This window comes from Pinus tabuliformis, chromosome 7, assembly GCF_031772625.1.
Source record: "Pinus tabuliformis cultivar Carrire ecotype Pingquan chromosome 7, CPIR1, whole genome shotgun sequence".
NCBI classification, from domain to species: Eukaryota; Viridiplantae; Streptophyta; class Pinopsida; order Pinales; family Pinaceae; genus Pinus; species Pinus tabuliformis.
Window position 1 is genome coordinate 1,732,524,001 of NC_142293.1, and position 12,760 is coordinate 1,732,536,760.

The 12,760-nt window shown below is 38.1% G+C and overlaps 1 protein-coding gene across 10 annotated transcripts in view; it reads left to right on the forward strand.

Annotated features, from left to right (window-relative positions):
- Positions 1 to 12,760, forward strand: part of YAK1 (YAK1-like protein 1) — a 130,333-nt gene that overhangs the window by 62,872 nt on the left and 54,701 nt on the right. For 9 of the 10 annotated variants that reach the window (XM_089460422.1, XM_089460423.1, XM_089460421.1 and 6 more), the window contains 6 exons: positions 10,878 to 11,031; positions 11,143 to 11,252; positions 11,787 to 11,856; positions 12,076 to 12,158; positions 12,243 to 12,321; positions 12,534 to 12,574. In XM_089460422.1, the coding sequence (XP_089316548.1) occupies positions 10,878 to 11,031; positions 11,143 to 11,252; positions 11,787 to 11,856; positions 12,076 to 12,158; positions 12,243 to 12,321; positions 12,534 to 12,574 (537 nt within the window). Of the gene's footprint in view, positions 1 to 10,556; positions 10,604 to 10,877; positions 11,032 to 11,142; positions 11,253 to 11,786; positions 11,857 to 12,075; positions 12,159 to 12,242; positions 12,322 to 12,533; positions 12,575 to 12,760 lie in introns of those variants that run through there. The other variant, XM_089460431.1, reaches the window with a different exon arrangement.

Below are 12,760 nucleotides of genomic sequence, written 5' to 3' on the forward strand. Positions count from 1 at the left end.
AGACCAAAATTGATAATTTCTGGTTAGGGCGGTTGGTTTTGACTGGAAACCTCACAAACTGGACTCCATTGGCCAGTTTTACTGGTTCCAATCAGGTTTTGATAATGCCGATATGTACTCTCCAAAATAAAATAACATAAAATTATTTTATTGATGTCCATGAGGGTTCAGAAAGTAGGTAACAGAATGACAAGTAACAATATCATTGTGGGAGTTTGGAGGCAACTTCACTTGCCAGGAAAAAAAGAAATATACATGAAATGCAAATAAAATCAGTGAACGAGAGGGGAAAGCAAGAAGATAAGCCCTAACATAAAAAAAACTATTATGCTGTACTAGTAATAGAATTAAATGTAGATGTTGAAGGAATAACATCCTTAATATCATCCATAGTCGTGAGTGAGCCAAAGCAGAGGCTAGGAAGGTCCTCTGAGAAATACCTTGGATTGATAGGATTTGAATGGGTATTCCTGGAAGGAGCCTGAGAGAAATTGTATGGAGTTTTGTGAGTCACAGCATTTGTGGTTGAAGAGGAAAATTTGGTGGTTAGCAATTGGCCATTAAATGAGAGGCGAAAAGGTGTCTCCCTGTTGGAAAAAACTAGTGTAGGTACATCTTTGTTGCCACATGCCAATGGTATGTCAGTGAAACAAGAGTTCTGAGTCAACCTTGCTGACTTGTGAGTTTGACTTGGAACTGTTGTTAGATCGGGTTTTCTTGCTCAGGCTAAGTCAAACTTGCAGTCAGTGAGTTTCACTGTATGGGTATGACTCAACAGGCACAATATAGGGCCTAGAAAATCGCACAGTATACACTTATGTACCTTTTAGTTTTTGTCTGTCTTCAAGTTTGGCTCTTCTGCAGCTGTTATCACTCTGATAATTCCTTTGAAGTAATAAGAAGGAAAAACCAAAGGTAACCTAGCCTTCCTGATGCTCAGAGAGGGTTCTCTCTTTAAAGTTTAACTTTGTTTTAGTTAAGATGTTTTTAGGCTAGTTATGATTGTTCAAGGGGTGTTTGATTTTGTTTGAGATTGGGTGGTGGGATTTTTTAGACAGATGGATAAATTGATGTCTTTTAGACCATTGGGCTATGGAGTCAACTATTAAGGAAGCGAAAAACTCACTAAAGTGGATTTTCCAAGGGCAAGATAGGAAAGTGTATTTCTGATATTTGAGACAGAGGAGTGAAAAGGTTTCACTCGGGGTGAGAGAGCAGTTAAGGGTTCTCAAACCTGGATAATGAATGAGGAATGAAGGGGTAATCAAAGATCAAAGGGCAATTAAGAATCCTTTAACGTGGATTATGATTTGTTCAATCTAAACCAAAGGGCAATTAAGAATTATTTAATTTAAATATCAGAAGAAAACATTCAAATGCATAACTGTTAAGACAGAGTGTGATTAAAGAAGTTCTGAAATATTATTCTAGTTATATCATTTAGATTGAGAAACACATATAAGATTATGACTAACTTTGAGAAAAATGACAATAACACATGAAAATACTTGTCTGAAATTCGCTCAACACATGAATCCTTGGGAAAGTCTGTTCTTTATTTATCAATCCAGCTTGCTGGCTCATCAACTGATACAATAACCAGATACAATAACCTTCTGGGTCTTCTTGATCAAAAAGTCTATAGAAATGTCTAAGAGAATCCACTCCACATACTTCGAATTGTGAAGTATTTATACATAAGTTTATTACAAAATATCTCAAACTAATTTGAGATTTAATCTAGGAAAGAATAATATCTTCTTGCAAGAAGATAGAGACAACTATTGAACTGTTTCATTCTGTCCCTTTTATTTTGGTACTGCTGGCTTTTATGCTTTTGATTTTTAGCCCTTTATGCTGCTTTGTTGTTTGATCTTTTACACTGGAAGTTTCATTTACTTTAGGCTTTTATCTGATACACTTCGACTCTGATATACTTTGACCCTGCTGGTCTGTCTTCATCCTTTTACCATGCTATTTTACTTTCACTATACATTAACCTTTTTACTACATATTTCTATAGTAAACCAGTTAATTTCTCCCATGTTTCAGCATCAGGTAATTGGATTTTTTAGCATCCTCCTATATCTTTCATTTGCCTCTGTGTATCTGGCAAAAGTAGGCTTATTGATAAACACGTGTTTTACCTCATGTTGGAGGTAAAACAAGTTTTCAAATGTCTAGTAGAGTACTTTCTCTGTTGGCAATGCCTTCATTGATGATGTATTCACCTGATCCTTTGCTACCTCTCTGATTTTCTTCTTGTAATCCTCATATGTCATGAGCTTGTCATTTATCACTAAGGGATTGGGTAATCCCTTCTCTTTCAAAAATTGGAACTTAGCCATAAATCTGTTAATGGCTATCTGCATATTCTGACACTTGTCCTCCAAGTTTTGCATTAAGTTTCTCTTGGAGAGGACTTTTCTGACCTCCAAAATTGTCTCTGTTTTGTCCTCTATTTCCAATTCCTAAAGCTCATACTTATTCTTTCTATTAAGGAACTGGATAATTCTGGTAGCCTCTTCTGGCATTTGTCCTAATTCTTCCTTTACTTTCTGGATGGCCTCTGTAGCCATCTTTATCAACTCTACTTGCTCAAAAATTACCTGAATAGTCAATGATATTGGCCCATAGCTGTTCCTTAGCCTGCGCAAGGGGTTCTTTCAGTGTCAAGTCCTTTTCCAGGGCTTTCAATCTTTCACTTATCCTGGTAGCCTTTTGTACTTCTTCCTTGTGCATGATTTTAGCAAGGTTGTAATCAGTTTCCAAGCTTGTCACCTTTTCTTTGAGCTTATTCATCTCTGTTGTCTGTATGGACATTTCTTCCATAGCTTTAACCAACTTTGCTGCTTCATCACCTGATGTACCTGCTGCTAATGTAGATTCTGTAGAAACAGGCTGTACTGTGGCCATTGGAGCTGTGGGAGCCAATGAGGCTGCCAATGTGGAAGGAACAACCGTGGTAACTGCTGGGATGACATTCACCGAGCTAGTGCCAATTCCTTTTTTGTCTCCCTCAGCTGATCATTTAGTTTGAGGACTAAGTCCATCAACTCTTCATGTCTTGTTTGGCTTTTCAATACTTACTGTGTTTGGGGATGCTGCAGTTGAGGTATCTTCAACTGCTTCTTGGGTGCTGCAATGTCATCATTCTTTTTCTTGATTATTTGTTCAGTAGCCTTGATATCTTTGGGGTCATGTCCCAATTCAATCACCAAGTCTTCCAAAGACTTGATTCTGGTGTCTTTGGCCTGTGAGGAGGCCTTTTCCAACTGATACTGGGCTGAGATGTTATTAAATGAATTCTGCAACTGATGGGCATCTATGGATTTTCCTGTAAGGGTGGAGTAAATAATTTCTCCAGCCTGTTTGTGAAATTCAATTTGTCAATGGGATGAATAACCCTTGCCAATACTTCAAAATCAATCTTCTTGAAATCTGTTGATGTTTTTTGGTTGTTGTACAGTTGGCTTTATGAAGGACATTTGCATCTTTCCTTCCTTGATGTCAAAAGCTAACATCAACCTAGTTTGATTGGTGGGTGTAAGTTTGAGATACTGTGCATAGGATTGTGCCTTCAATTTCTCATTTCTCATTTTGATTTCCTTGAACCTGTCCTCAATGTACCTATCTTTATCAGCAGGTTTGTTAAATGAGGAGACTTTCTAAATTGAGTTGCCTTTCTAAAATTCGAGTTTGTGAAGTAGATGGCTCCTGTGTTTCTCCAGATGGAGTTGTGCCCTTGCTCATGTCTAACTCAGTATTAGTTATTTCTACTGAGCCTTCTGTGTCTTCCTGTTCTGAAACAGGATTGAGCCTAGGCCTTTTGCTCTGGCTGGCTTCATATTGTACATTGGATGTGTCCATACCTGAACTGGAGGCTCCCTCTCTGTTCCTTTTAGGATTCTTTTCCTCATTCTGAGGAGTCTGCAAAATAGTAGGGGTACTCATGGTTCCTTCTTGCTTTGGTACTTGCAGGAATGAGCTTTCATCAAGCTGTCTCTCTAAATCAAACAAGGTATTTTCAACATCTACCTTTGTACTATCCCTGTCTATAAGAGTGTTTTCTAACTACTCAAATTGATTGGCATATCTCTCTATTTCTAGTATGGGGTGATGAATGTAAGGTCCCAATTTGACCTTTTGTCTTAGTTTGGTCATAAACCCTTGAGGGTCATACCTCCACATGAAACTATTTTGGAACTTCATTTGTTGCAGAATTTGATTTGCTTCTTGCCATGCTTCTTTAGAATTGCAAATGAAAGGGCCTAATCGATTTTTGACCTTGAACTGAGTTCTTTTCTTGGCTGAAACAAAGTTGACATTATCGGAGTTCATTATCTGCCTATAATAATCTAGAGCAAATAACCTCCTGGGGAGGTATTTGGGCAGTTTGTATGGGGCAAGCTGGCAACCATAGATTCTTATTTCGATGTGATTTTGGTAAAGGTACCAATCTCCCACCTTACTTTGCTTGGACAATTGGAGCACTCTTTTGATCTCTTGGCTTATTCTAGGTGGAGGACTTCCTGTCAGCATGGTCATGGCTGGATGGACAAAAGAGTCAACGAAGTCTGTGTAGGTGTATGGTGATGAATACCTGTGGAATAATGGTGTCCAAAATATGACAAACCTGGGTTGGCCTTTAGTATCCAACTTCTGGATGGTGAAGGGGAATCTATCCGACTGATAATACAAGAACATGTGGTAAAGTACAAATGAGTACTTGAATACTCTTTCATTGTGCATCCTGGTAAATTGTTCGTGCATCCTTTTAGCTATGAACTGGGCATAATTGTACAAAGTAGCAGGAGGCTTTCCTGGGGTGAAAATGGACATGAAGGCCAGGATGAGCTCATCAACAAATTCATTTGTGGTATAGCCCAGTATACATGATATCATAGTTACAATTTGCTTGCCCCTTTCAGAGAAAATGGCAAAAACATATGGAGGGGCATCTTTAGGAATGTGCTGCTCTTTTACAATGAAAGTTTGGAATATTTGGGCCAGTCTAGATGGAATCAATTTCGTGTACTGGTCTAACAAATCCCCAACGGAGAGTGGGGTCAGGTTTGGACCTGGTTGGACTTGCAACATCTCATTGATTGACTCAACTGTAATAGTGAACAAGACTTTTTGGTCTGGGGAGATTATAGCTCTTTGGCTAGGAATGTAACAGGCATGGCACATATGGACAATTTCAGGAAAGATATGTACTTGTGGGAATTGGTATTTGGGCAAATTGGAGTCCCAAAGGCCAATGTCATTAGTATGGTTCAGATATCTGTCCTTTCTCAAACAATGAATTTTGAGCAGGAGTTGATAGGCACTTGTGTCTTTGATTTGAAAATCCTTGTCCACCAGGGGAAGGTGGTCAAGGTCCAAATGGGGAGTTGTGACAGGTCTGATATCCATGGCGATGGGGACAACCATAATTTAGTTCTTGTGGATTTGAATTTGGCAATACAAGTTTATATTAGAGGTTTGAAGGTAACTCAGAAGCTTTCAGAAGGGTTTGGGCACACAATTTATTTTTTAAAGTAATTTCAATTAATTTTACTTAATTAAAACACTTTAAAGACTGAACGTTTTCAAATTGAAAGGGTATCTATTAATTTGTCTTCAAATACCTGGAATTTGGGTGAATTAACTTCAAATTTGGGGCTCTCGGCAACTGCAGAAGGTTGAATGAGCTCTGGTACAGACTGAGAGCTTGGTTGGGGTCTTTGCAACTTCTTCAGGATTGAAATTGAGATCAATTGGCGAATTCAGCGTTTGCAGGTGTCGCAATGGTTTGCAGAGGCTTACAAAGAAAATGAGTGAATAAGGCGAAATAGGGCTTTTTGGCCTTTTTATTGAGCAATGGTCACTTTTTGGCGGGTAAATTGCAAATGAACAGTGGGTGTTTTTTCGGGTTGGGCGAGGAGGTGGTTTCCTAAGCCATTGCATCGCTTTTATGGAGGAGGCGGTATTTTGGAGGGGTCACCCGATCTATCTTAGCGCTTGACACGTAGTAGATGGGGGGCCGGGCAAAACCACTTTATCGGGTGGGTAAATGTCGGATATCGGGTGAACCCGATATGGATGTGGACCGTTGGATGTGGGCGCTGATGATTAGACGATAGTCGGGTGACAGATGTGCATGGATGAAATGGGCATAGGTTTGGGGGGCCCCAGGGCTTTAATCCTTGGCGGTTTGGGATTATTTATGAGTTGATCATGGATTTAAATGATCGGGTGGGGCTTAATGATGGGATTACTTTAGCTTTACCGAGAAGTGATGAATTAAGTGGGTTTTGTCGGAGGTATGGGATAAAAGTATAGTTTATAGCTAAACTAAGGGTTGGGGTATTATATAGGGGATTTAATTATATACGGGAAAAGGTATATCAGGAGCTATAGTATTATGTTAAAAATTAATATGAAATGAAATGAGCGGAGTGAACATACCCCTAAGCATAAATGTAATATTTGCGCATCTTATTCACATACACTTCATACTTGGGATAAATTTTTTTTGTGGGTATTTTGAATGAAATGGAATTTAACATGGGGTTGTTTACTTTTCATAGGCAAATGGAGTTTAACCTTAGGAAAAGGGGTTTTATTAGGGTAACGAAGGGAAATGAATTTTATGAAAGGAATTCTAACACTTGATGTCATTAAGTTGAGGGCCGGGTCCCAAAAAGTCAGAGAAATGCTCTGAGCCTTTGTGACTTGAAGGATTTTTAGTACTAGAACATTCTTGTGGATGGGGAAATTAGTAAGTATAAGGATGAAATGAATGAGGGGGAGTTAATTAAATGAACTTGTAAACCATTGTTTTTTGCTTTCCTAAACGTTCATGCACATTGAAACATATAATTAAGCATGATAAATGTGCTTTTATTCAATCAACTTTATACTTTAGCAACCTTTCTTCTACTTACCCATTACTTACCCTAACATTTTTTCTTCATTTTATTTGGGCACATTTAGGCTAGCAGACCCTTATCATTCATTTTTCTTTAGAAAAGTAAACTATCTACTTCTAACCTTATTTCATCCAAAGGCTCAGATTAAACTGATGAGCTCTTTTTATTTTCTCTACCTATCTAATGATCTGCTAAGATTAAATTGTCTAGTCAGATTTTATTCGCTAACTATAAACATAAAATTCAAAGCATGAAATAGCAAGATTAAGCAGTTTGACTACCATGGGTTGTGGCATGTATGACAAGCTGCACACAACCATTATTTAAGACAATAAAGCAGTAAAATAGTAGTGGCATTTAGACTTGCACACTTTCATGATCTATTTTTGTTTTTGGGGTTCATATATTTTCGTTTTTTGATCTTTTCTTATTCTCTTTGTCCTTTGAAATTTCTTTTAGGACATACCCTCTTTACATTTTTTAATTTTTTAATATGGAAAACATTTGCAGAAAGCAAAGGTATGTACAATATTACAAGGCTTAACCTTAGCCAATTCAAAATTATGAATCATATCACTATAGGACTCTAATAGCATCCACTGCAAGCCTGAAAGCATTGCCTATGCTAAATGTTGTCACTTGACCTCAGTTGGTATTCTTGTTGTGTGGGGCACCTAGGGCTCAGGGCATGAGGGTTAGTGCATGTTGCCGGGGGTGGCAATGTAGTCCATATCAATGTTTTAAGATTCAGCAGGCTCGGAACCGATTCGACCAAGTTGGTCTGACTCAAGGCCTCACCGGGTCGACTCGGCCAGTGAACCGGTTCGGCCGGCCGGGTTAGGCTCGGCAACCCAGCCGGCTTGGTAATAACCCGGCCGGCTGGGCTGAGTCTGAGCCTACTTGGCCGGATTGGATGACAACGGCTGTGAATTAAAAAACAATGATTCTTTTTTAATTTTTTTTTTGCTTTTGGGGGACTCCAAGGTTTTCACGATGATACTTTAATGGTTTTTTGTCCCTAAATAAGTTTATCTCGCTTGATCTTGAGAGGTTTGTTTAGTTGGTATCATATATGTAGTAGAGATTCCTTAAAGGATAGCTTCATTCTTCTTGAAAACCTTCTAATAGGTTCTTTGCCCCTTTCTTAAAGCAAACCTAACTTTGTGGCCCCAACTTTGGCCCTCCAAAGATGAGCATCGAGCCTTGAGTTGATTCCATGTGATGCTACACCCCTTGATGAGCCTCCAAATGCTAAAACACTAAACTTAAAAGCTTGGACGTTGGACTATTTGATGATATGCCCAAATGGACTGAAGATGCCCCTTGGCTGGCCTTGACCCTATTTTGGTGGATGGTGCCTTCTTCCAAAGCACAGATGAGGATGGTTATCATTGAGATGACTATGGAGGGCTAGCACATCCCTCTTTGATGCCAATGCTTACCCTTAGGGGTGCCATGTCACTCACATGCTTGAAAAGGGTGACATAGGGTCTCTCCTAGATGACATCATGGTGGAGGATGCACCTTTTGAAGATGTACACATGCACTTTGGGACTTTCTTGGAGTGAGGAACACTCTTGGACCCTTGTATTAGTTCCTTGATGACTTACAATCTATTTTGGAGGATAACGCCATTTCTAGCCTCTTTGGTTATGTGTTTTTGTTTTGATCTCTATATCATCATCATGTATTTATTGGACAGTGCACTGGGTGCCATTTTGATATAATGGATATATTCATGAGCCTACTTTGATCATTTGTTGTCTTCTATTTATATTCTAATGCTGTGTGTTTGGAAACATGAATGAAAATCTTTAAAATTATGTTTTTTTATAAAAAATAAATATTTAATGTATTTTTTACAACGACTGAGTCATTGAAATCGAGCCGACTGAGTCGATACTGAGTCGGAGTCGGAGTCGACACTCGGCCGAGTTGGAGTCGGAGTCAGAGTTTTAAAACATTGGTCCATATGTGGTTGTCTGTGTTTCCAACCAATTTACCGAGGACTTGGATATCTTGAGGTTGAGGCAGCATAGAGGATGAATGTTATCTATGGAAATATGTGCCTCCCATTGTTGAGGCAGCCCAATGGATAGGGTGAAAGTAACCCATGGAAACATATGCTTCCCATTGTTGAATTTTTTTGATTCATATCATATATGGCATATTGTATAACATGAAATTTGGATATATATTGTATTTCACATTATATAGTCATGGATTTATTTAAATCAATGAAAATTCCCTTTTTCATAAAAAGGGGTATATATCTCTAGATCTCTTGATGATGGGTGGGGTGTCCACTGGAAATGTTGGTTATGTTTTAAGCTCTAATACAGTTTGTATGCCAGAAGTCTCACTACTAGTATGATAAAATGTGAAAAATTTCATGCTCGAATATTAATCTAAATGGGTATTTCTTTATTTTTTTGTACTTGCTGTGTTTTTGTGAATACGAGTCAAACTCTTTGAATCTTTGTCTTGCCGAGTAATTCGCTGAACCATATCTGGTAACTATGTAGTATGTATCCTAAGGGAGTGGAAGGTTGTGCACCATCTCACCAATCTATTGTTCTTTGCATCTCTGGAAGGGGTATCTTGCTGATGCTTAATGCTTACAATGTCTGAGATAGGCTGGAAAAAGGAAGTGGCAAATCTGGTTTGATTGGGCATTGATATGGTCTGTAAGGTCTATTGTTTAACGGTGATTGCCTTTGGATACATAGAGCCAGACACTTCTGATCTTAAAAGGGGAAGAAGATAGCAAGGGACATAGCTGAGTCTCAATAGAAGCAGTGGTGATATCTCATTAGGAACTGATAATATATGGGGCACCCAAAAAGTAAGTGTTTGCCTCTCTCAGACTCTTGCAGATGGCACAACTGACGAATCCTGTTCTGCTGCCAGACGTGGTGTCTGGTCACAACTTATAGCTGGTGGGCACAGATCCTCAACTGGCCAAACATAATTCTGAGGTTGTGTGATGACTACCGATTAAAGTATATTTGATTATCTAAGTGATGTTAGCATAGTCATAAGCTTTCAGAGAAGTATTTCCCAGTAAAAAATGATGGATGTTCTGTGTGTATCTTTACTAAAGTAATGTGTTGTTACTGCAATGTAGTTATCAAATTGTAAATTTGCACAGTTATGATGCCTTCATTTTCTGCCTGTCCTCTACCTCATATCTCTCATAGCGGCTGCAAGAGTGAAAGTTTCCAATAGATCCAAAGCATGGTGTCTGTGTCAAATGATGCCCCTTGACCTCAGTTGTCATTCTTGGTGTGTGAGGCACCCAGGAGTCAGGGAGCAAGGGTTAGCATGTGCTGCTGAGGGTGCTGAGGTGTTCCATGTGTGGTTCTCCACAGCTCTACCTTGATTACTGAGGATATTGTGTTGCGTGAAGATGGTCTGTAGGGTCTACTGGCTAAGGGTAATTGCCTCTGGATACATTGAGCCAGACACCTCTGATTTGGAAAGCAAAAAAGGGTATCAAGGGACGCAGATGAGTCTTGATACATACAGTGGTATCTCCCTAGGATCTCATAATATTTGGGGCACATGAAATGAAGTACTATTTAAGTGCATTTGGTTCTCCAACTGATGGCAGCATAACTGTAAACCTTCAGAGAAGCATTGAACATTGCAAAAATGATGCTTGTTCTGCATGTATCTTTACTACAGTAAGATGTTGTTACTGCAGTGCATTTATGAAATTGTAAATTTGCAAAGTTATGATGCTATTTTGCATAAACCTTCCTTTTTAAAGGCTGTACGATTTTGTTAGCAAAGAACATAAAAATGGGCAATTTAGGTATGTGAATTAGTGCAACAATATTTTTTTTTGTTGGTCTCTTTCTGTTCTGTAATTTACTATGTAGCGACTGCTATAGAGTCTGGCCAGCCTTTCATAAAGCTGCAGTTCTTTCTCTAAGTTGTTTTTTTCAATGAATGTAGATACATTGTGAAAGATATACTGGGGCAGGGAACATTTGGACAGGTTGCCAAATGTTTGGTGCCTGAAACGAACAACTATGTTGCAGTCAAGGTTATAAAAAATCAGCCAGCTTATTACCATCAAGCAGTCGTGGAAATCTCTATTTTGACCATGGTAAACATTATTTGACAGTTAAATATGAACAATTTGTGTAGCTTTTGTTGCAAGTGATTGTTTCTGTTTTACTTGGGTTACTCTTATCTTCATCCCGTCTTCCTGTTGCAGTTGAATCAACATTTTGACCCAGAAGACAAGCACCATATTGTTCGCATCCTTGATCACTTTGTGTTTCAAAGGCATCTCTGTATTTCATTTGAAATGCTTGGAGTAAATTTGTGAGTCTAACAATATTTATAACTCTATTTTTCAATATTTCTCTTTTTATGTGAAATATATATTTCAGGGAAGCCCACTGGGCACTTCCTCCCATTCCGAGGATCATACCTAGGGTAAACCAGATTCTGCAGAGACTCGAGGGACAATTGACAATCTCATGATATCCATCATTTTTAACAATATTGGCGCGTGAAGAGCTACATGTCACAAAGCAGGATTTGAACCTGGGTGGGGAGGACAATAATTTTTCCTCTCAGCCACTTAGGCTAAATGCCCTCGACATATTTTTAGCTTTAAGTATTATAATAAGATTTTGCTTAATTGTGTGTACAAATTTCAAAGCACTAAGGAATTATGATTTTGTTTGGGACTGGCTACTTTTGATGTTGTCTATCCTTATGATTTTTCATGTTATCTGTGGGTTCTTTTTGTGTTGAAGTTTGATAGATGATTATTTGAGTTCAACTTCATTCACAATTAATTCTCATTTACTTGGTAATAATCAAGTTTTTCACAGTAGCTTGTTCATGCAGGTTTGAGCTACTCAGACTAAACCAATATAGGGGAATATCTTTGAAACTGTTAAGGCTATTTGCAAAGCAGGTACCATCTGGTTTATGATTGTTTTCCCCTGAGAATTTTGATGATAAGCTGATTGCAGTTTTGTTTTGTATTAATGTTATTTTTGAATATTGGGCTACTTCTCATCGGAAAGTCTTATGATTTCTCTCTCTGAGTTTTGATATTATGTCAAAGCCATCAGCTAGGATATCCAACATTATTTTAATTGTTATGTTTATCTATTTTGGTTGTTTCTTTCAGATCTTAGATGCTTTGCTTGTCTTGCGAGATGCAAGAGTTATACATTGTGATCTAAAACCTGAAAATATACTACTAACGACGAGGTAATATACTGTTATTTTATGCTAGAAATTCATTTGCTTGTATGGTTTGCTAAAATGACAGAATTTCTGATTTGAACAATGCAGGTTGCAATCAGCAGAAATCAAAATGATTGATTTTGGATCAGCTTGTATGGAGAACAGAACAGTTTACTCTTATATACAGGTGTGCAATCTACTGAATCTGATTGTATCATTTTCCTTTCTTGTGATATTTACCTTTGTTAATTAATACTCCAGAAACATTTCAGCATTAAGCTGACATTCAGGATAGTGAAGTAAACATAGAAACAAATTTGACATTCAAAACAGTGAAGTAAACACAAACAAATTTGTGTCTTTTGCATAATATGCTGGTTCTGGTGTTTATCACTGCAGAGCCGTTTCTACAGATCTCCTGAAGTTCTTCTTGGGCATCCGTATCCTTGTAAAAGTGTTTCTTTTTTGCGGCTTTTCCTCATCAGGATTACATGATTTATTGTTTTTATTTATTTAGTCTTTCTATTTGTTTTATTTATATTGGAGTGTAACCAGTATTGCACATGTACAGGTTTTGTTCAGATTTTTTGTGTCATGTCAGCGCAAGTAATTTTAGCATCCATGAT